The sequence below is a fragment of the Doryrhamphus excisus genome, chromosome 4 (assembly GCF_030265055.1).
Source record: "Doryrhamphus excisus isolate RoL2022-K1 chromosome 4, RoL_Dexc_1.0, whole genome shotgun sequence".
Lineage (NCBI taxonomy): Eukaryota > Metazoa > Chordata > Actinopteri > Syngnathiformes > Syngnathidae > Doryrhamphus > Doryrhamphus excisus.
In genome coordinates, this window is record NC_080469.1 from 14,696,080 (window position 1) to 14,716,258 (window position 20,179).

At 40.6% G+C, this 20,179-nt stretch overlaps 1 protein-coding gene across 1 annotated transcript; it reads left to right on the forward strand.

The window, feature by feature from the left end:
* The first annotated feature begins 21 nt into the window (after positions 1–21).
* Positions 22–18,829, forward strand: cspg4ba (chondroitin sulfate proteoglycan 4ba). Its single transcript, XM_058071356.1, has 10 exons — positions 22–256; positions 3,141–3,304; positions 4,954–8,526; positions 9,286–9,759; positions 10,183–10,359; positions 12,401–12,599; positions 12,690–12,821; positions 13,523–13,695; positions 13,782–13,965; positions 14,341–18,829. Exons 1-10 carry the CDS (start codon positions 169–171, stop codon positions 16,401–16,403), a joined length of 7,227 nt encoding a protein of 2,408 aa, XP_057927339.1. The 5' UTR covers positions 22–168; the 3' UTR covers positions 16,404–18,829.
* Positions 18,830–20,179: the final 1,350 nt, after the last annotated feature.

The following is a 20,179-nucleotide window of genomic DNA, read 5'->3' on the forward strand; positions in this document are numbered from 1 at the left end:
GTTTCTTCTGTGTCTCGAGCTTGTTAGGACTCGGTCCGGTGTATTTGACTGGCTTCACTCATAGAACAGAACCAAACTGTAACCCCGCGTTAAACTAAACGCCAAAAGAGCAAAAACAAAACAAAAACTATCGCAAGTATGTAACTTGTCCATTTTTCGTGACGGAAGATGTTCTCATTTAGGAAAAAACCTCCGAAGAAGTTGTGGGTCTGCTGTCTTCTATGGTGGTCGCTCCTGCTCGAGCTAGCGTCAGGAGGTAACTGCTACTACTTTTCTACTTCTACTTTTACACGCATAAATTAACGCATAATTACTTTAAGTTATGGATATTTGCTGACACGGTCATCCCCGTGTCAGCTGTTACATTCATTCATTGTTTAAAGGCTACGGGGGAGGTACTTTCTAAAGTCTAGCACTACCTAAACAGGTCACAATTGTGACGTGACCTTTTAGTTATTATTGTTAGCTATAGCTAGTCTTGTTATTGTAATGCAATGCTGAACAAGTCAAGCCCTTAACTATGTATAACAACGTGACAGTTATACGTGCACATATTAAATCTCCCGATATTTCAGTGCATTGTCGTGATTGCTTTTTAGAGCTGGCGTCTCCAATTTTTTTCTACTCGTTCTTCATACATTTATATCTCATTTATATTTTCATAGGATATCTCAACCCACAAAAAATGAATATGCTGACTTTGCCAGAACTTTTAACAAAACGTTGGTATCTATTGCTCATATTTTTTATTTCAGAATACATGACTTTGCAGTGACTCTGTCATTATTAACTGTCAACCAGGATCAAGTGGTGGTGGGGGCCGCCAGTCACAAAATTAGGAACACTGATTCAATCTGATGAGTTGCTGTGGTAAAGCCAGTGTTATTTATATAGTGCCAGTTCACAACATAATTTATCTCAAGACATGTTACTCATTGAACAGGTCTAGAGCTGTTCCTCGCACAGTAAAAAACAGTTCTACCTCACATATGCAAGCACTCTGGTAACAGAGGCAAGGAAAAAGCTCTGACAGAACCCAGTTTCTGTGGGGCGGCCATCTGTCTCGACTGGTTGGGTTGAGCTTGAGAGACAAGGTAGAGGGACATTGGGTAGATGGAGCTAGAGGGCTTGAATGATTGGGGAAGGGATGAGACAACAATGTTATAAGGTATAACAATGATTGTAGACAATGCAAGGACTACATATAAAAATGAGATATAATGCTCATTTTCATTGACATAATATTTGCAGTAGGTTAGCACAAAACATGGCTCACTAACCACTACTCCACCATGCAGACCTGTGTTGAAGTACACATGTACATACTCCAATGTGTATAAAACTTTGTGTAAAGTGTGTCTTGCATGCTGCACAAGGTACCATAGTCACGCCTCATCAGAGACACTGGAAGGACTGCTTGGTGATGACAGTGGCACACTCAAATGAATTCAAGGAAATTCTCTCTTCCTGAAGAGAAAGGGCAGCGTGTGTGGTATTTTTATAGCTATACATTGTTTACACTGTATGCATTCATTAGCCTTGTCTGCTTGATTTCATCCCAGGCATGTGTCATATGAAGTCAGTGGGCTTCACTCATCCTCGCCTGTGCCTATAGGGATAATCAGGAATCATTTCCCAATGACTAATTCATTTCATCCTGCAATGAACAAAGCAACAGCATGTCCGTACATTTGTTTCATTGGCATCCTTTGTGCCCATTAAGATTAGTATTTTTCTGTAAGACGCCTGTGCTACATAGAGGGCTTTGACAAACAAAAGGAGACACCTCAGTCAAGTTACATCTCCGATTTGTTGGATAAACTTTGGCACACAAGCAGTGACAAGCTCTGGTCTTGCCTCTCTAATTAACTATAAAGGCTGGCTTTGTTGTTTGCTGAGCAGTTTGTATCTCTACACCCTTTACAGATGACAGAACATGGTTGAAACATCCACCTTTCTTCTATAACATACTCATTAGTGTCTTTCTACAGCTGTCCAAGAATGCAGCGGCACATATACACAAGTATATTTTGAGGAGGAACCTGTTGTTTTTTTACCCACAGTAACACCAAAATGTATTGGAGAGTTCATGTCCATAGTTGTCCATAAAAAAGTGGAAAATGTCATTTAAAATGTATGTGACAATATAATACGGAGACACATTAACTCAAGCTATGGATTCAATTGTATTATTTGCTGAACGTGTATGTGTGATACACCGTGGGGCTGATTAAAAAGCATGCTGGTGGTGCCTGAGCATGAAGGCTTGAATTGGACAGCTTCAGAGCACGTTAGCCCAGATTACAGGCTGATGTGAAATGGCAGGGCGGCGAGCTCGGAGAAACAGATGGATCCGTCCTAGTTTTTTTTTTTTTTTTAAATGCGATTTCTGCAGCATGCGACCTTAGAAAATGTCAGAACCTTTCATGTTCAGGTTGAAGGTTTCCGTTGTGGAAGGACAGGACTAAACTTGCCCCAACTCATCCAGAACATCCCTCTGTACATTGCTCTGGTGACATTAAAGTAAAATACCTTCAAAATTCGTACATCATGATTGAACTTTCAAGCAATTTTCTTTCAAAGCTATAGTTATAACATGATGCACCAGAGTTAGTTTCTTTGTAGGACTTGGCTGTGAGTTTGTTTAAGCACATAAAGCGCAGCTGGTCCAACTAAATTAAAGCTAATCTGTGGTGTATATTGTCATTGAGACTTGCTTTCATTATGTGTACAAAAAACAGATCACCATAATGTTAAATATATTTTTGGATAAAGGTTAAGGTTAAAAATTAAGGCTGGAATTAGCCCCGCAGAAACAAACGTAATAAATGCGTGTCTAGTGATGTGTGTATGTGTGCGTATGTGTGCGTGCTCTTGTAAAGAACAACCAGAATAATAATTAGCCTGTTTTATATTTAAATGTCAGATGTTTGCTATATTAAGACTACAGTACTTACAATATTTCTTGTTCATTGTTTACTGTACATACTCATCATGTTTTTGTTTTCTCATTGGCACATGATCTTAAAATGGGTGTTTCATACTAGTGTAAAAAAATACATATAAAGATATATTTTGGATATATTTAGTTGTTTTTTTTAAACAAGTATGTCTGTGTCCTTTCCACCATACTTCTCCAGCGTCCTTTTATGGCGATGGCTTTGTACAGCTGAAGGCAACAGAGTCGTCCGACCATAACAAGCTCCGCATTCGCTTCCGAACTTCCAGTACCAATGGCCTGCTGTTTCTCGCTGCCGGCCAGACCGTCTACTTTCTGCTAGAGCTCCACGCTGGTCGCCTGCAGGTGGGTACATCCATGCCCCCCCCCCCCCCCCCCCCCCCACGCATGAGCATACGTACTCATGCATACATTGCACACACACACACACAAAGTCATGCTCACACCATAGCTGACCAACCCGAAGCGATGACTCCGGCTCCCACTGACAGTGTCAGTCTCTCGACCCAGTAACACAAGCAGACAAGTCTGCGTGATACGAGCTGAGTTTCAGCACCACACCAGTCCTTTTACGTCACAGCTGTAGATTCTGTGTTCCTATTGTGTTTCCAATAAGCGTCGTTCACAATGGCTAGATTATTGTCTTTTAATTATGACACAAATTTGTTTGGATTTCTAAAGATTATAATGGAAATAGAAATACTATGTTTCAGACAGTCTCACAGGTGACCAAACGGTCACCTACACAAAATACATGTGCAAGCAATTTTCCAAACATTTTTACATGAACTGTGATACAAATGTAAAAATAAGTTAACCACTGTTAATATCCACCCTTTAAGCACCAGAGTTTTTTCAAGCAAATATTCAGTTTTATTGATTGCACTTCACCTATATTGATTAATCGGTCATATGTCATTATGAGCCCGATATATCAGCCCGCCAGTCAGTTAAGTGAAGACTTTTGCTTCTGCACTACACTGCTGATGGAGATGTCATACAACTTCATGTCAAAAAATCTGAACAAATCTTTTTAACCTCAATGACAAAGAGGTAATGTGAAAATGATCTGTTCTACAGAGCTTACTTAGTCTGTAACCTCAGATTAATATTTTTATTCCATTCCATCATGTTCAGGTAAGTTTTTCTTCACAAAAATAAGACATAAAGCAAGAAAAAGCAAGAGCATACCCAAGGCCAATCCTTAAATGCTTGCTGCTCTGCAGTCTTGTATGACGCCATGCATGGATTTATTGCTGGAAGGATTTAGGGGTGAAATACACTTGTCCCCTCTGACTGGTTCTAAGCACATTGTAAGCACCTCTGCCACCCCGCATCTGCATACAGAGTAGACATACAAAATGTGCTGCAGGAAACACATTTAGCAAAAGAATAGGAATGCAATTTATCTTTTGGCTTCACACTCAAGTAACTGTTGTAACAGAGCTTCTGATTGTGTTAAACACTGAGAGTGAATCACACTGAAAACTGTGTTTCATGGCTGCACTTGCCACTCATGTTCTTTGACTTCTACTGGAACAGACTACCAAATAATTGTTGCCTTCATTGGGACAAGTTACACTCCCTCCCTGGAAACCTGTGCACGATTATCAGGGACTCAGCAGCAAGCCTTGACAAGCGTGTCATCGAAATGAGTTCGAGAAGGTGACATGATGCTCCTAGGGTATAGCTGAAGGCGAAGAGATAATTGTACTCTTCCTGCCTGAGATCTCAGACAAATACCACCGTTACAACAAGTGATGTCCTTTAACATGAGTGACTGAAGGCCTGTTTTAATGACTTCATTTCATACGCTGTCCCACACGAATGCTATATAATCCCCCTTGTGTCCTAAAGCAGAGTCATATACATTTCTGAATGTACTTTATGAGAAAAGTATGGTATGTTTTCAACAGTATTTTATCCAAAAAGCCACAACTAACCACTGGCCAGTTCATAAATTCATACATAATCTTATGTCTGTCTTTTCCCAGTTAAAACTGGACTTAGGATCTGGGGAGCAAGTATTGCAGTCGGATGGAGGCATACAGCTCAATGACCTTGCCTGGCACTCAGTGGAGGTGACCCATTGGAAGAGCAATGTGACTATAACAGTGGACAAGAACTCTCACACAAGTTCAGAAATCCTTGGCACCCATCACACTCTCAACATTTTGGATGGTCTCTTTGTCGGTGGTTCGGTTGGCCTTGACAGACCTTACCTCCCTAGAGATCTCATTAGCTTTCGAGGCTGCCTGGAAGACGTTGTCTTCAATGACCATGATCTGCTGTCATCGCTTAGACCATATACTGGATTCAAGACTGTCCATGAGGTGTCTTTAGGTTGTAATCCTCAGTTTTTTGCTACAGAAGAGGACCCCATTAGCTTCTTTAGCTCTAGGGCCTACATTTCTCTTCCACCGTGGAATGGTCAGCAAGAAGCGGTTTTTGAGTGTGTTGTGCACACTTCAGCCAAAGAGGGCATAATCCTCTACAACTCTGTCAGAGAGGGTGACTTTGTGGCATTGGAGATTCAAGAAGGCTTACTTGTGACTATTGTTGGGAAAGGTGGTACCAAAACGGAACTGCGTTCACTAACGTTTATCAATGACAGGAAGTGGCATGCTGTCAAGGTTCGCTTCAGTTCTAAAATGCTTGAACTCACTGTCGATGGAGAAGTGGTGAAAAGCAGCATTGGCTCACGTTCAAAGGGGCTGCAGTTTAAAGGCTACATTTTCATTGGAGGCATTGACGACAGCACCAGATCCGAAGTTCGTAAGGTTGGGTTGTTGTCTGTGTCCGGAAAACGTATGCGTGGAGGCTCTTTTAAAGGATGTCTGAAGAATATTGAAGTGAATGGAGTGAAGATGGGTCTTTCTAATACTGTTGTCACTAAGGATATATCAGTTGGCTGTGAAACAGAGAATGAACCAGGATCATCGACTGCTGCGAGTCCAACAAGTGCACCAGAATCCTTATTTTTCTTGGTAACACCAACCCCTTCACTACACATGTCGACCCTCGCAAGAGGTTTGGACAGAAGGTATGGCTCTAACTTTATGCAGCTAAAACCCCTAATAGTTCCAGAAGGCGGTCGAGCATCTCTTGAGGCTAAACATATCAAGATAATCCTGGACTTCAAGGCGCTTGGTATTCGTCAGTCTCAGATCATGTTCCAAGTTCAAGAACAACCAACGCATGGTCAAATAAGACTTGATGTTGATCAGGACCAACCTCAAAATACGTTCAGCATGTTGGACCTTTGGCATGAACGAGTCATGTATATCCACGGAGGCTCTGAAGATCCAGATGACTTTTTCATGTTTTCCATTTATTCCAGCAGTCGGAAGGAAGTTCCAGATTATCTGAGGGGTAACAAGCTGTACCGCTTCAACATTACAGTAACACCCACCAATGATGCGCCTGAATTGAGTCTGCCAGAAGGAAATCTTTTTTCTTTGTTGGAAAACTCAAAAAAACGGCTCACTACAGACATACTGAAGGCCACAGACATTGACAGCAACTACAACAATCTTGTATTTACCGTGCTTGGGAACCTGAATGCAGAAGCTGGATATTTGGAACTCGAAGACAACCCAGGACTAGCAGTGACCTCATTCTCACATTCAGATTTGCAAGAATTGAGAGTGTATTATGTTCACACCGGGGTTAGAAACTCTAGGATAGTGCTTAGAGTCAGTGATGGGGAGAAGGTGAGCAACACTGTAGTTTTAAGAGTTATGGCTCTAGAACTTCAGTATAAGATTGCTAACAACACAGGACTGAATATCATTCAAGGAGAGATAGCCATAATTGGTTCAAAGCAACTGTCAGTGGAAACCAATGCTGTGAAGCAAGTGATTGACATCCGTTATGACATCACTGAACAACCACAGTATGGTGAACTCCAGAGACTTCACTCAAGTGGTGAATGGAGGCCCACTGACTCATTTTCCCAAAGGCTTCTAGAAAAAGATAGACTGAGGTATGTTAGCACTTTTCAGGAGATCCAGACATCCAATGCCACTGATTACTTTAAGTGTAAAGTCCATGTTGCTGGAAGGGCAGTGACAGAAGTACTTTTCTCAATCTTTGTGAAGTGGGTGAGGTACAATTTGGTGAGGAATGTAGTGATGAACCTGGATAAAGTCAGAAAAGTGACACTTAACTCTGAGTATCTCTTTGCCTCAGCTGAGGGTGTGACTCTATCTGAAGAGGACCTTTATTTTAGGGTTCTCACCACACCAAAGAAAGGAAAACTTTTACTGGGCACCACAGTATTGTCAAAAAATTCAACATTTAGTCAAAGAGATGTCACAGATCTAAAAGTCCAGTATCACCTTGTTGACCGGCCACACAAAGACACACATGACAGGTTCAAGTTCCACATGTTTTCCAGACATGCCCAGTCTCAGAACTATGATTTCCAGTTTTCAATTAAAGCGGATGTCAACAGTGTTTTTATCAAGAACGAGGGACTTGTTCTTCAGGAAGGAGAAAGTAAACTGATCACAAAAAATGAACTGTTTGCAGAAACATTGCTTACACAGGATATGTACTACTCTGTGATAAGCAGTCCCAAACATGGAAAGCTTGTTCGTATTACTCAGTCGAATTCAAATTCTAGCTACAGCAACATCTTGACATTTAGCAATCATGATCTCTTGGAGGACCGGATAATGTACGTCCATGATGACAGTGAAACGAGCCAGGATGAGTTCACTTTCATTTCCTCCACCACCCAAGGGTTCAAATCTTTCATTGCAGAGGATGAAATCGGGTCCAAGGAAGGAACCTTCAACATAACCATTCAGCTTGTCAATGATCAAAAACCAACACGTGTCATTGATAAAGTTTTCAATGTTGTCAGAGACGGACAGAGGCTGCTCACTGATGAAGATTTGCGTTACCATGATCCAGATTCAGATTTTGATGACGACCAGTTGATTTACATTCGCCGTGGAATACCCATGGGAGATTTAGTGCTGGTTAATGACACTAGTCACAGACTATTTGAGTTTCGCCAAAAGGATTTAAAAGACAAACGAGTGCTGTTTATTCACAAAGGTGTAGGCATTGGCAGGTTTGTGCTCTTTGTTTCCGATGGGAAAAACTTTGTTTCAAGTCTTTTAGACATCAGTGCACAGGAGCCTTTCTTTAAAGCTGGAAATAACACTGGTTTACTGGTGCAGAAGGGACGATCAGTTACCTTTTCCCCTGCAAATTTTACTCTTCTATCAAATCTGGACATCAGAAATGACCAGGACATCACATTCAAGTTGGATGAGACTCCAAAGTATGGCACACTCTATCAAGAAGAAACAGAGGTGGAGTCATTCACACTGTCTGACCTCAAGAATGGCATCATCTCTTATCAACATGATGACAGCAAACATCTGACCGACCATTTCAACTTGATGGTAACGGCTAAACACATGCAACTTGTAGCGAGGATCAATGTGAAAGTTTACCTGGAAAGTCATCAGAGACCTCCCATCGTGCAGCATCACAACACCTTACTAGTGGAGGAAGGAAAACCAGTCAAGATTGATGAGGCGAAACTGGAGGTAGGATTTATTACTTTATCGCTCATTTGGATGATTTAAAAGCTGTTGTAGCATTTGTCTTGATCTATGTTATATTGTTGTCTTTGCTTTTCATTTTTGGCGTTTCAATCTATAGACTATTTGTGCTATTAGAGTGAATTGGAGATACAGTCATTCTTTGTTTATTGCAGATAATTGTTTCCTGACCCAAATACGGTAAATGAATTTCCGCAAAGAAAGATTCATTATTAATAAACACAATATTTTCATAGTTTGAGCATAGAAAACTTGACTTCTTAAATATGTTTTTCACCAGCCCAGTAGACATGAATTTACACATCAATAGTCACCATTACACTTAAGACCCACATTGCATGACACTAATGCGCAGGCTATGGTATCACTGCACGGACGTCCACATAGCTACCAAGCTAACCATCCATGCATCTTCTATGCTCCTTATCCTCACTTGAGTTGCGGGGGTATGCTGGTACACCGTGGACTGGTCGGCAGTCAGTCGCAAGGCACATATACTGAGCTAACTAGTTAACCTCCAACTTGTTCTAAACTTAAGAAAGAAGCACTATTTGAGCGAATTTTGCCCATCATTCACACTCCTTATGTGAAATATTTGGGTCAGTATGATATCTTGGAAACTTTATTATTATCCTATTATTTTAATAGTAATTATCCTATTATTACTATTATTTTATCCTAATGAACAACAATATAAAAAAAAATATTCTAAAATGTAACCACAGATTGTTTCCCACTGATCAGGTCACACATGAAGACAATGTGCCATCTGAGATCGTGTTCACAGTCAAGGCGGGTCCCTATCATGGCTTTCTACGACATTTTGTGGAAGAAGAAGAACGTTACATTGGAACTCAAGAGTCTCCCATCAAGACATTTACCCAAAACGACATTAACAGTGGCAACGTCCAGTACATGCAGGTGGAGCCCAACAAAGTCAACGACACCTTCGTCCTCGATGCCACCAATGGGATTACAGACGTCAGCGATATTAGTGTGTTGGTTGACATCATACCCCACCTCATCCCACTTCAGGTCTCCAATTTCACTGTGGATGAGGGCGGCTACAAAGCCCTGACACAGGAAGTACTTGAAATCACCAGCCGACACTTTGCTGGAATCAACTTCCTGTTCAATGTGACTGAGCCCCCGCACCATGGTCATATTGAGCACTCTCGACATCCTGGTGTGCCTATAACATCTTTCACCAGGAGACAGGTAAAAAACATCAATGCAACTTTGGTACTTTTATTCTTATTACGGATATTAGTCAATATCTCTGCAGTGTCTCCTGCTTGTCAAATAGTGACACCACATTTAGGGGTGTCCCGATAATCAAATCTGAACAAATCATACATACTTGTATTACTTATTTTGTAGTGTGGGGTGTTAGACAAGGCTTGATCAAGTGATCAAGTCTTGTCTGAAAAAAAACTGACACATTTACTTCTACAGGGAGATAATTTAGGAGACTATTTTAGGTACACAGTTTTGAGAATCTACAATGTGAATAGTCATGGAAATAAAGAACATGCATTGAATGAGAAGTATGTCCAAATTTTTAGCCTGTACTGTATGGCAGTAACGTAGCAAATATCACCGTCATATTATGCCCTAATGAATTCCAAACTTTTTTACCAGGTGGAGCACGAATTTATCTACTACGTACACGACAACAGCGAAAGTTTAGAGGACAACTTTACCGTGGTGGCCAACGACACAGGCCTAAGGAAGCAGAGCAGGGCTCAGACAGTGTTCATCCAAGTTGCAGCTGTCAACGATGAGCCCCCTGTTATTACCGCCAACAGGGTCCTCAGGGTGAGTCTGCACTGCTGCTCTATATTTAAACTTTTTGCTAGCATGTCTGGCACTCTACTTACAGCTTTCTGCCACACAATTTTCATGTGTGCACTCTTCAGGATGAAAGGCATGTTAGTGTATTCCAGAGAGTTTACACTTTGTGATGTGATGTAATTTAGTAATAACTAACAAAAAGGCTGTGTTGTTATCTGCAGAGATTATATCAAAGCATTTTAGTGGCAAACCTTTGTTCATGCTGCACAGGTTGACTAAATTAAGTTTGGTGTCCACCAGGTGGCTCTCTAACACCTCACTTTGTATTATTCCCACTAATGTCATTTGCTCATGGTGTTAGTTTGGGCAGAGAAATAGCTGTGTTGTTAAAACTAAATACTGTACACAATATAACGGTTTGCTTTAAAGATACAGTTTAATTACAGTTCAAAGCATTCCAATTTGCATGTTGTATTTCTTAAAGTGGCAATCAACACTAGGTGATCTTTTGTGCATTTTTTCTTACTTTATAATGTATCTTCATTTTTTATTGAGCTATGCAGTAGTAAGATCCAGAAAGTATATTGCAACTTACTACACATATAAAAAATCAGAGTATACACATTTGTAATCTTGCCATGTCGTCTTTACGAGAGGATCAAAGTTGATCTGCTCGGTGGGGTGGCTGTCAGCTCCACCGCTAATGCTCGATGAGCTGTAGGAACCCCGTCGTCATTGAGGGATTTGACCTGGAGTCCGGGAAGCTGTGTGCAAATTGATCTCATGTGTCTTGTCTTTGAATTTGGTGACTCATGCCGATGCTGATGCTCATCAGACTGATCCATGCTGTGACTTGCTGCTAAGCGGGGGAGTACTGGAGGTGTTCCTCAAGAGGAACACTGATTAACATGCATGGTGTGGGTCGACATGTGGTGGCACTGGTGGGAAGTGCAATGTCCCATGTGGGTGGCTTACAGGTGCTAATTGGAAAAAAGACCTCTGCTTCTGTTCCAGTAAGAGCAGTTTAAACATAGAGTAAGTCACATAACCTTTAATCCTTGACAATAGTATAATAGGGAGAGGAATTCCTCTACTGTTTTTATTCATAAATACTTTCATGTTCACCTTTTATTTAGAAAAGGGTGACTTTCATTTCTGGCAAAGGCAGTAACATTGGCAACAACAGAGATGACGTACTGTCATAGTTCAGCTCTTCACTCCGAAACTGTCGGTGGGAATTACGACTGGTGTTCGTGGTGGTGTTGTGTAATGTCTGCTCTGGCATGGCGAGTAGTAGTTCAGCCTTTGTTGTCAGCTCTTTGCACAGTTCACTAGTTTTGTCTCGTGGGACTTTGGGTTTCACTATCCCTTTGACTTGCACATCATCATGAGGCCCTTGTATTTTCAAAAAGGCTTAAGTATAAATATAATTATATACTATTATCACAATTTCCGGTAAAAAAAAAGATGCAGAAATCCCCAATATTGTAAACCATGCTTTTGCATAAATAATTGCTTCCACATATGAAATGCATTACCTCGAATAGATGTCTTCTACTTTATCTACAGTTCAGTAAATAAATATCACCTGATTGCTGTATTGAAAATACTTTATTTTATCCTTTAATTTCAAGTAAATGTGTTCTGAGTGTAAAAATGTAAAATTTGTACTAGTTGTATTAGTATTGCTATTTTTTGTCAGCAGTTGTGCTTCATTGTATGATTTGCAGTGGAAAAAGCCCAAGGGAGGGAGAAGAACGTCAAAAAAAGCCTAGAAGCTGAACTCTTATCCAGAGCATTATGAGTCCATTGGGCGTAGTGATGGAGGACACAGCTGCCTCCACTGGCCTCCAGCTGTGTCGTGTGTAGATTCAGTATGAGTGCTGCTGATTTATGAACATTCAGAGGTGACATTGTTCACTAGTTTTTTGGTGACATTTAGAGCCATTGATTAAGAAACAATCAGTATTTTAAACCTTACATTTTTTAGGCTGACACCCGGTTGTAACAGTGAGCTTTTTTTAAATCACATATCTGTATTTTTGTCTGTGCACCTTGCATCCAGGTTTGGGTATCCTCAGTCACAGAGATCGGCCTGGAGGACCTCAGAGCGCTGGACCTGGACACGCCTTCAGAGGAGCTCCACTTCATGGTGACGCCACCCAGCAATGGACACTTGGCCCTAAAGAGTGCCCCCATGAAGGCGGTGCTCAATTTCACACAGGCCCACATAGACCAGGGACATCTGCTGTTTGTGCACAAAGGTGAAGGCATTTTCCATTGGCTAATGTCAATAATTACCTTGCTAGGTGTCAAGGAAGCAGGAAGTAACTGTTGGGTCTGGTTTCTTCCAGGTGCCATGTCCGGAGGGTTCAACTTCCAGGTTAATGATGGTGTGAATTTTACTCCTAGACAGATCTTCAGCATCACCGCAAGAGCCTTGGTTCTCAGTTTGGAGCGAAATCGTCCTCTTAAGGTGTTCCCGGGTAAATGCAATATTATAAGGTCTTATTGAGGAATGAAGATAGATAAATTAAGTTTTTTTTCTTCCTAAATAATTCCACTCCAACTATTGAAATCAAAACACATGAATCAATGCCACCCTTAGTTAATGTTTAATGCTAGTGATGCTATTTAAATATAGCTGAGCTATAAATAGGCAGCTGTTGGCTGTCTGCAAACTCATTTCCATGTTTTCTGGGATTCCCAGCCGTCTGGAGTTTGAAGGAAAAAATACGAGGATAGCAAAAAAACAGATGGCATTTGCTGAGCTTCCCAAAGTGATTATTTGAAGACCTTTTATATTGTCTGTGTGAAGCACAGTTTTTGTCAAACTTGAGAGAATAGAGGTTAGGATCAGGGATTTATTTGACAATTAAGTTGGTGCTTGACGGTTTGAAGGATGGCCAAGAGGGATGAATGTCTCACACGCCTCACATGTCTTGGGGTTGGCTGCGGGTAAATCCCTCCCTTACTAAATGGTTACATATGCCTGATTGTGAACAAAGTTCAACAAAGTTTTCACAATTATTTCCATGGTGTGTCAAGTCTGCACCATCGCTAAGACAGATAATCACAGAACATTACTAAACGTAACTATAAACTAAACTAACTATAATCTATACTTTTGACTTTATACTTTGTCAGTAAAACCAACTCTCTAACTGATTTTATCTATTGTGTTTAGGATCTTCAACACCAATTTCAAATAAGGAATTACAAGTAGTGACCAATGATATCAGCGATATTTCAAACCGCACAATTACATTCACTGTGATTCGACATCCCAAGCTGGGGCGTCTGGTAATGAAGCATCCTGATAATTCCACAGTTGAAATCGCCACTTTCACACAAGATATGGTGAGTAAGGGACAAAAGGTCAATTTCAGCAAATGAGTAAAACAACTTTAGACGTATTGATGCATTCTCTGTCATTTGTACCTCAGCTTGACCGAAAAGAAATTATGTACATCCAAAGTCCAATTGAGTCAGTGGGATGGGAAGCCATGGATTCGCTGACATTCTCTGTTGCATCACCACCTTCTTCCCTGGAAAGTGAGACCTTCAAGATTGATATCTCATATGAGAACACAGGACCTGAACACAACACAGTCCTTTTGGCAAACACAGGTAACAAAAACATAGTCAAAACCTATGAGACTTAAAAACTAGGGACGTCCCGATCCGATCTTTAGGATTGGGATCGACTGCCAATTTTGTCTTTTATTGGATTTTGTCTTTTATTGGATGAGGGACCTGACTCAGAGAGGTTTGTTACAAAAGCAAAACAATATTCTTGGTCATGTTGTGTAATAAAAAAAAGTTAATTAAGCAGTATTTTAATCATAACCATATTAAATTCATTTTTGTAACAAAAGCTCATTATTGTTTTTTTTTTAAAGGATTCGCAAGACAACAAAAAAAATCATATCGGAAGCCAAAAGATGTAGATCAGGACATCCCTAATTTAAACAATGTTATAACATCATGTTTTCTTTGTTTCAGGTGGCGAAGTGACAGAAGGAGAGAGTGTCGTTATTGACGAGTCAAAGCTTGACGCCTCTAACCTGATGTCTCGGCTGCCAACGCCTCAGAGGGGCACCCATGAGGTCTGGTTCCAGGTGACGTCATTGCCGCAACATGGTGTCATAGTGGTCGGTGAACGAAACCTCACTAAGGAGAAACCCAACTTTTCCCAATTCATCGTCAACAAATACGGCATTACCTACAAGCACGACAACTCGGAGACAACAAAGGATTCCTTTGCCTTCAGTGCATGGGTAAATCCAAAAGGTAAAACAGCTCAACGGCCTTTCGATGACAGCAATGTTGTTGAAGAGTCTTTCAACATTACAATCACGCCTGTGAATGATCAGCCTCCTGTGTTGAAGACTAAAGCACCGAGTCTGACTGTGGTACAAGGAGATAGCGTATCCATCAAGCCAGAGAACCTGAAAGTAGAAGACTTAGACAATCCTCCTGATGATATTGTCTTTTCTGTCATTAGCAAGCCAAACAATGGTTACCTCGCTCTTGACAGAAGATTGAATGAGTCGATTGGAGCCTTCACCCAAGCCCAGATCAATAATGGAAGCATTTATTTCATTCATGACGGTAGCCCTACTTCCGGTGTGTTCTACTTTAGTGTTACAGATGGCCACCATAAACCAATTTACAAACTCTTCAACCTAGATGTGACAAGGATAACCATCTCTCTAGTCAATCACACGGGACTGACACTTCAGCAAGGTAGCACCGCGGTTTGGCTTAATCAAGACAATCTTGGTGCCAAGACGAATGGGCGTAACGCCACTATTCATTACCAGATTACAAGGCCTCCAAAGTTCGGTAAACTTCTCTTGGACAATCAAGAGGTGTCACAGTTTGAACAGGAAGATGTCCAGACTGAACGGCTTGTTTACCACATGACCAATCTTTCCTTTGCGGAGGACAACTTTGAGTTCACCGCCTTCACTTCCGAGGTGAATCTGAGTGCACAAGTGCTAAACATCACTGTCTCGCCTCTGATCCATTTTGGCAAACATATGAGGGCACCTAGTGGGATTGCTGTAAAACTTAACTCTGCTTCACTTGATGCTTCCAAACTGGCTGATATATGTAGTTGTGATCCTGTATTTGAAGTTCTCTCCCACCCAAATTACGGGAAAGTGGTTCGACCAAAAACAAAAAAATCCAGAAAATCTGAAGCACTTGAGTCTTTCACTTTCCAGGATGTTACGCAAGAGAAGGTAGCCTTGGAGTTGAATGCCAACATTACTGGAGTTCAAGAGCTAAACGACTCAATAGTGTTCCTTCTGAAAGCTGATAACATTCAACCTGCTCAAGGGGAGTTTCATTTTACCATTGTGCCGTATGATCCTGTCGACCTTCCGACCACAAAGAGTCCTCTGACGTCCACATCATCTCCTTCTCGGACAACAATCCAGACTTTTAGAAATGGAATGACTTTACCAGAGCGGTCCACCACTGTCATTTACACCCAACAACCAAGCAAAAACCAACGAAGGGTCAAAAGTCGTAACCGCTGGGGAAAGTCCAATACCACAAGCATTTTCACAACAACTCTTGGCAAACCGACAACAGGAACTGATCATTTTCCCTTCATGAACACACCCGTCCGTGTGGAGTCGTACCCACAGAAGAGCTCCAACCCTCTGCTCGTGATCTTACCACTGCTTGCTCTTCTACTGCTTGTCATCATCTTTGTGGTGCTGGTGGTTTTCCTTAGACATCACAGGCGACGGAAGCAGAGAACCGACACGCCGAAGGAGCCCCCTCCTGCTGGTCTTCCAAGTAGCCAGTCATACCTGGGCCAAACTCAGAGAAGCTCCACTGTTCCCACAGTCACTGTCACCCCACTGAACCTCAACAACACAAATAGCGCCTCTCTCACTCGCTTACTGGTTCAGAACCAGCGACCATACAATTACAACACGGTTGATTCAAACATTCTCATAAGCTCTTGGAATAGTGACTCTCCCACCGCATCTTCCCAAATCATCCAGACTGCCACACCTACTCTTCAAAGGAATCAATATTGGGTTTGAGTCAAAACGGTTTCCACAAAGTTCGAATTGTCCAAAATGTTTTGATAAAATGGGAGAATTGAGACTCGAGGGGCGTTAATTGATTAAGGCATGTCCCAAGACTTTTGTTAATATCAATGGTTTTGAACAGTAGTACCTGTATATTTGGGTCAATGAAGCAATCCAGTGCAATGCCAAGCTATCAGACGTCAAATTAAGTAGCAAAGCTGAAGAAATCGTATTGTTTAGTACCCTGACTCCGAAATCATCTGTGGTATCAAAGGCATATTTGAAAGCTTTGGAGAAGACATTGGCTGCCATTTTATAACATGGACAGGGTCAAAAGTTACAAGTTAAGTTTGTTTATATGAGCCTACTGCTGATATTAGTCCGTCCTGCTGCTGACGTTATCTCTTCCACTGAGTGTACAGTTTTACAGTCGCAGCTCTGCTCCATCAGAGGGTGCTGTTGTTACTGGTCAAAGTTACATAGTGCCACTTCAATTATGCATAAAGAATACAATCATATGGGTCCCGTGACAATAAAAGGCATTCTCTTCTGTTCTATTCTATATAATGATTATCACTGTGGCCAATAACCTCAACTTGGTGCCTGATATTTTCTTTGTTAGTTATATATCCTACTGTACATTACAGTCTAGAAAGGTTTAGAAAGAAGAAGAAGTGAGCCACCATGAAATTATATTTTCGAATTATATTTTTACAAGTCTCATTACACTGGTTAAACGTCAGCACTGTTAATTTCACAGTCCTTTTTACTGCGTACTCGTTTTAGCATGTGATAACAGGAAATGAATATTTAAAAGTAAAAATACTATTGTGCTTGCGCTCTTATTTGTAAAGGAATGCATCGTTAACATGAGAGTTTGTTTGAAGAGAAAATTGTGCACAAATTACTAAATGGTGTGCCAGTATTTATGTTGGGATGTTTGTTTTTTTAAGTCGTTTGTCAATGAAAGGTACTGAAACTGCTGTTAAAGAAAACCACTGGAAACATAGTACTACTTTGTACTGGACTAATGGAAATCCTATCCTTGTATTCTCCTTCTCCTCTAATGTAACCGATATGTCGAATGGCACATTTTATTTATACCATATTTTTATTAAACTGGTTTAAAATGAATGCAAGGTTTATGGAAACAAATTATTAGGTCCTGAGCACCAAGCTTTATTGAAACTTCTGTAGAGAATGCTGCTACTGAGCCCCCCTTTTGCTTGAGGTCAAGTAACAAACTACCAGCTTTTCTGCTTTGAAGCTGCTTTGTCCGTCAGAAGGCTCATAACAAAGGTTATTTTGGCCGGCTTGGATAAGTACATGGCAGGTTGCTGGTCAAAAACTAGAGTCCTTATTCCCCTCTCAGGTTGATGCGGTGCTCTTTTCATTGTGGGCTGTCGGAGTAGATAAAGAGAAAGGCCTCTTGCCCTTGAACAATACAGTATATCAGATCTCTTAAGTGATCACTGTAATTTAAGTGTTCATAATTGCAGGGTGTAGGCCGCAAGAAGACACTAAGTGCATATTCACTTTAATGAGGTTTCATTTTGATGATCCCAGATGGATTTAACAAAGCACTCCAACCTCCACACTTGTTTCAGTTCTTAAGAGCCCATGTCTCTCTTGCATGCCTTTTGAAATACATTTAGTTTGGTCATACGAGCCAATCAAGGAGTGGAAAACACTCCAGAGGTGTAGAGAATGTAACATGTGGTTGCTGAGGGCCGCCCTTTTAGGTTAGGAGTTTCCCGATTAGTTTTTCAACCTTTTAAAGCAGATATTTGTGTGGTGTTGGTCATATTTCACACACTATGTATATGGTTCCTTGAAAGATCTCCAGCACAGACATAAAATAACTGCCACTCAGACCAAAGGCTTTTCTCCTGATTGGTCTTGCTGGTTTATTTTAATTAGTCCGCTAAATGAAGCTCTCAGAGGCCCACAAATATTTTTTTGAAGACAGAAAACAAACAACACGAACATGTGTGTGTGTGTGTGTGTGTGTGTGTGTGTGTGTGTGTGTGTGTGTGTGTGTGTGTGTGTGTGTGTGTGTGTGTGTGTGTGTGTGTGTTGTGTGTATCTTGGAGTACAGCCACAGGGGTTGGAGGGGTTGTCAGCATTTTGTTAGACAACATGAATGAGGCTCCACCAAAGAGAGAGAAAGAGCTTCCTGAGTGAGGGGCTGTGAAAACAAAAGCAGGACTATAGCGAACACACAGTGCTCCCACATTCCGGAACCTTCTGCCAGGTACAGGACAGCAGGACCTAATCCACATGTTCCCATTGTGCATTGCATAATGGGCTCCAAAACTAAATGTGTGAATCCCAACATTTAAGGGGAGAAATGTTCATATACAATTTAGATGTATATATGATCCTGGACGTACCCTGGCCTTGAAATCATCCGTGTTCGCATGCAATTACTTAGGATACTCTGTAATTAACAATGATATATATATATGTTCAATAGACATATATTCACTTCAATCTTTTAATAAATAATGTTGAAGGTTCCCGAATGTCTTAATGTAATGTAATTAACTATTAACTTGTCATTGGCAGTATTAAAATCAGAATCAGAAAATGGTTTATTGCCAGATATGAACAAACACATACTAGGAATTTGTTTTGGTATAGTAGGTGCAGACACATCTATTAAAAAAGAATGAAAAATACAAAATATACAGAATAAACAGTATAAATATATGTACACAGTCTGTTTTGTTTGTTATTGCGGAAGTGCAGTCTGATTGGTTTTCCTAAAAGTCCAAACTGGGCGTTAATGTAACGCAAATCATACCGAATAAAATACCTGAGGACACTTTCTCATGAGAAAGTTGGATATGAGACACTATTTCATATTATTGCATATTTTTCAATTAGTGATCATCACTGACTGCAGCTGGTAGTTTCTCCACCAGCATACAAATCCTACATATCCTAGATCTGTGTTTTGTGTGTGTGTGTTTAAATGTGTTTTCCCTTTTTCTGGGCCCATTACAACATCAACAGAAAAGCACTGTGTTCATCTTAAATGAGATGAGGGCGACTGAGACATTCCGGGCTAAAACAGCAGTGTTTTATTTCACATCATGATGTCATGGGAGTATTCTGGGCAGGCCTACATGTTTGTCTAATCTCACTTCCTGCTTGCGAGGTCACTCGTTGAGAGTAGGCATTTACTTTTCAACTTTTCAAAGTCATATAAGTAACAAAAGGGGAAGTAAAACTGCCTTCTGCATCATCTTTATCAAAGGTACTGTAAGAAAACATGAGGTTTTAAAAAGGGGAAGTAGATGTGACACAATCGGTTGTCACATCAGCAACTGCAATGACCACACACTGACGGGTGGCACTCTTTCCACACACGCAGGAATATGGAATGGGGTAATTAAGTAATATCATCTCTCTAGGTGGGCAATTACCCATATGACCCACACACTGCCCTCTTCTGATGCTTACTGTCATATCCATGATCTTTGTGTAGGTTAAACATATTAATTCTGTTTTTATTTATGACATTAGTCAGGGTTTCCCACAATATAATATACATATAAGTCAATAGTGCAATAAAACACAAGAATTTAAAAAAAAAAAAAAAAAAAAAATTAGTATCAATTAGAGAGTCATACATTTCTGCTGAAAATGTTGTACAATTTCTGAGTAACAAAGTTGTTGCAAGTGGAAAGTTTCCTTCTTTCCTGAAGAGCTACACTCTATATTCCCTCTCAATTTTGGATTTTATTCTCGTAATATTACTACTTTATTCTCAAAAATATCAG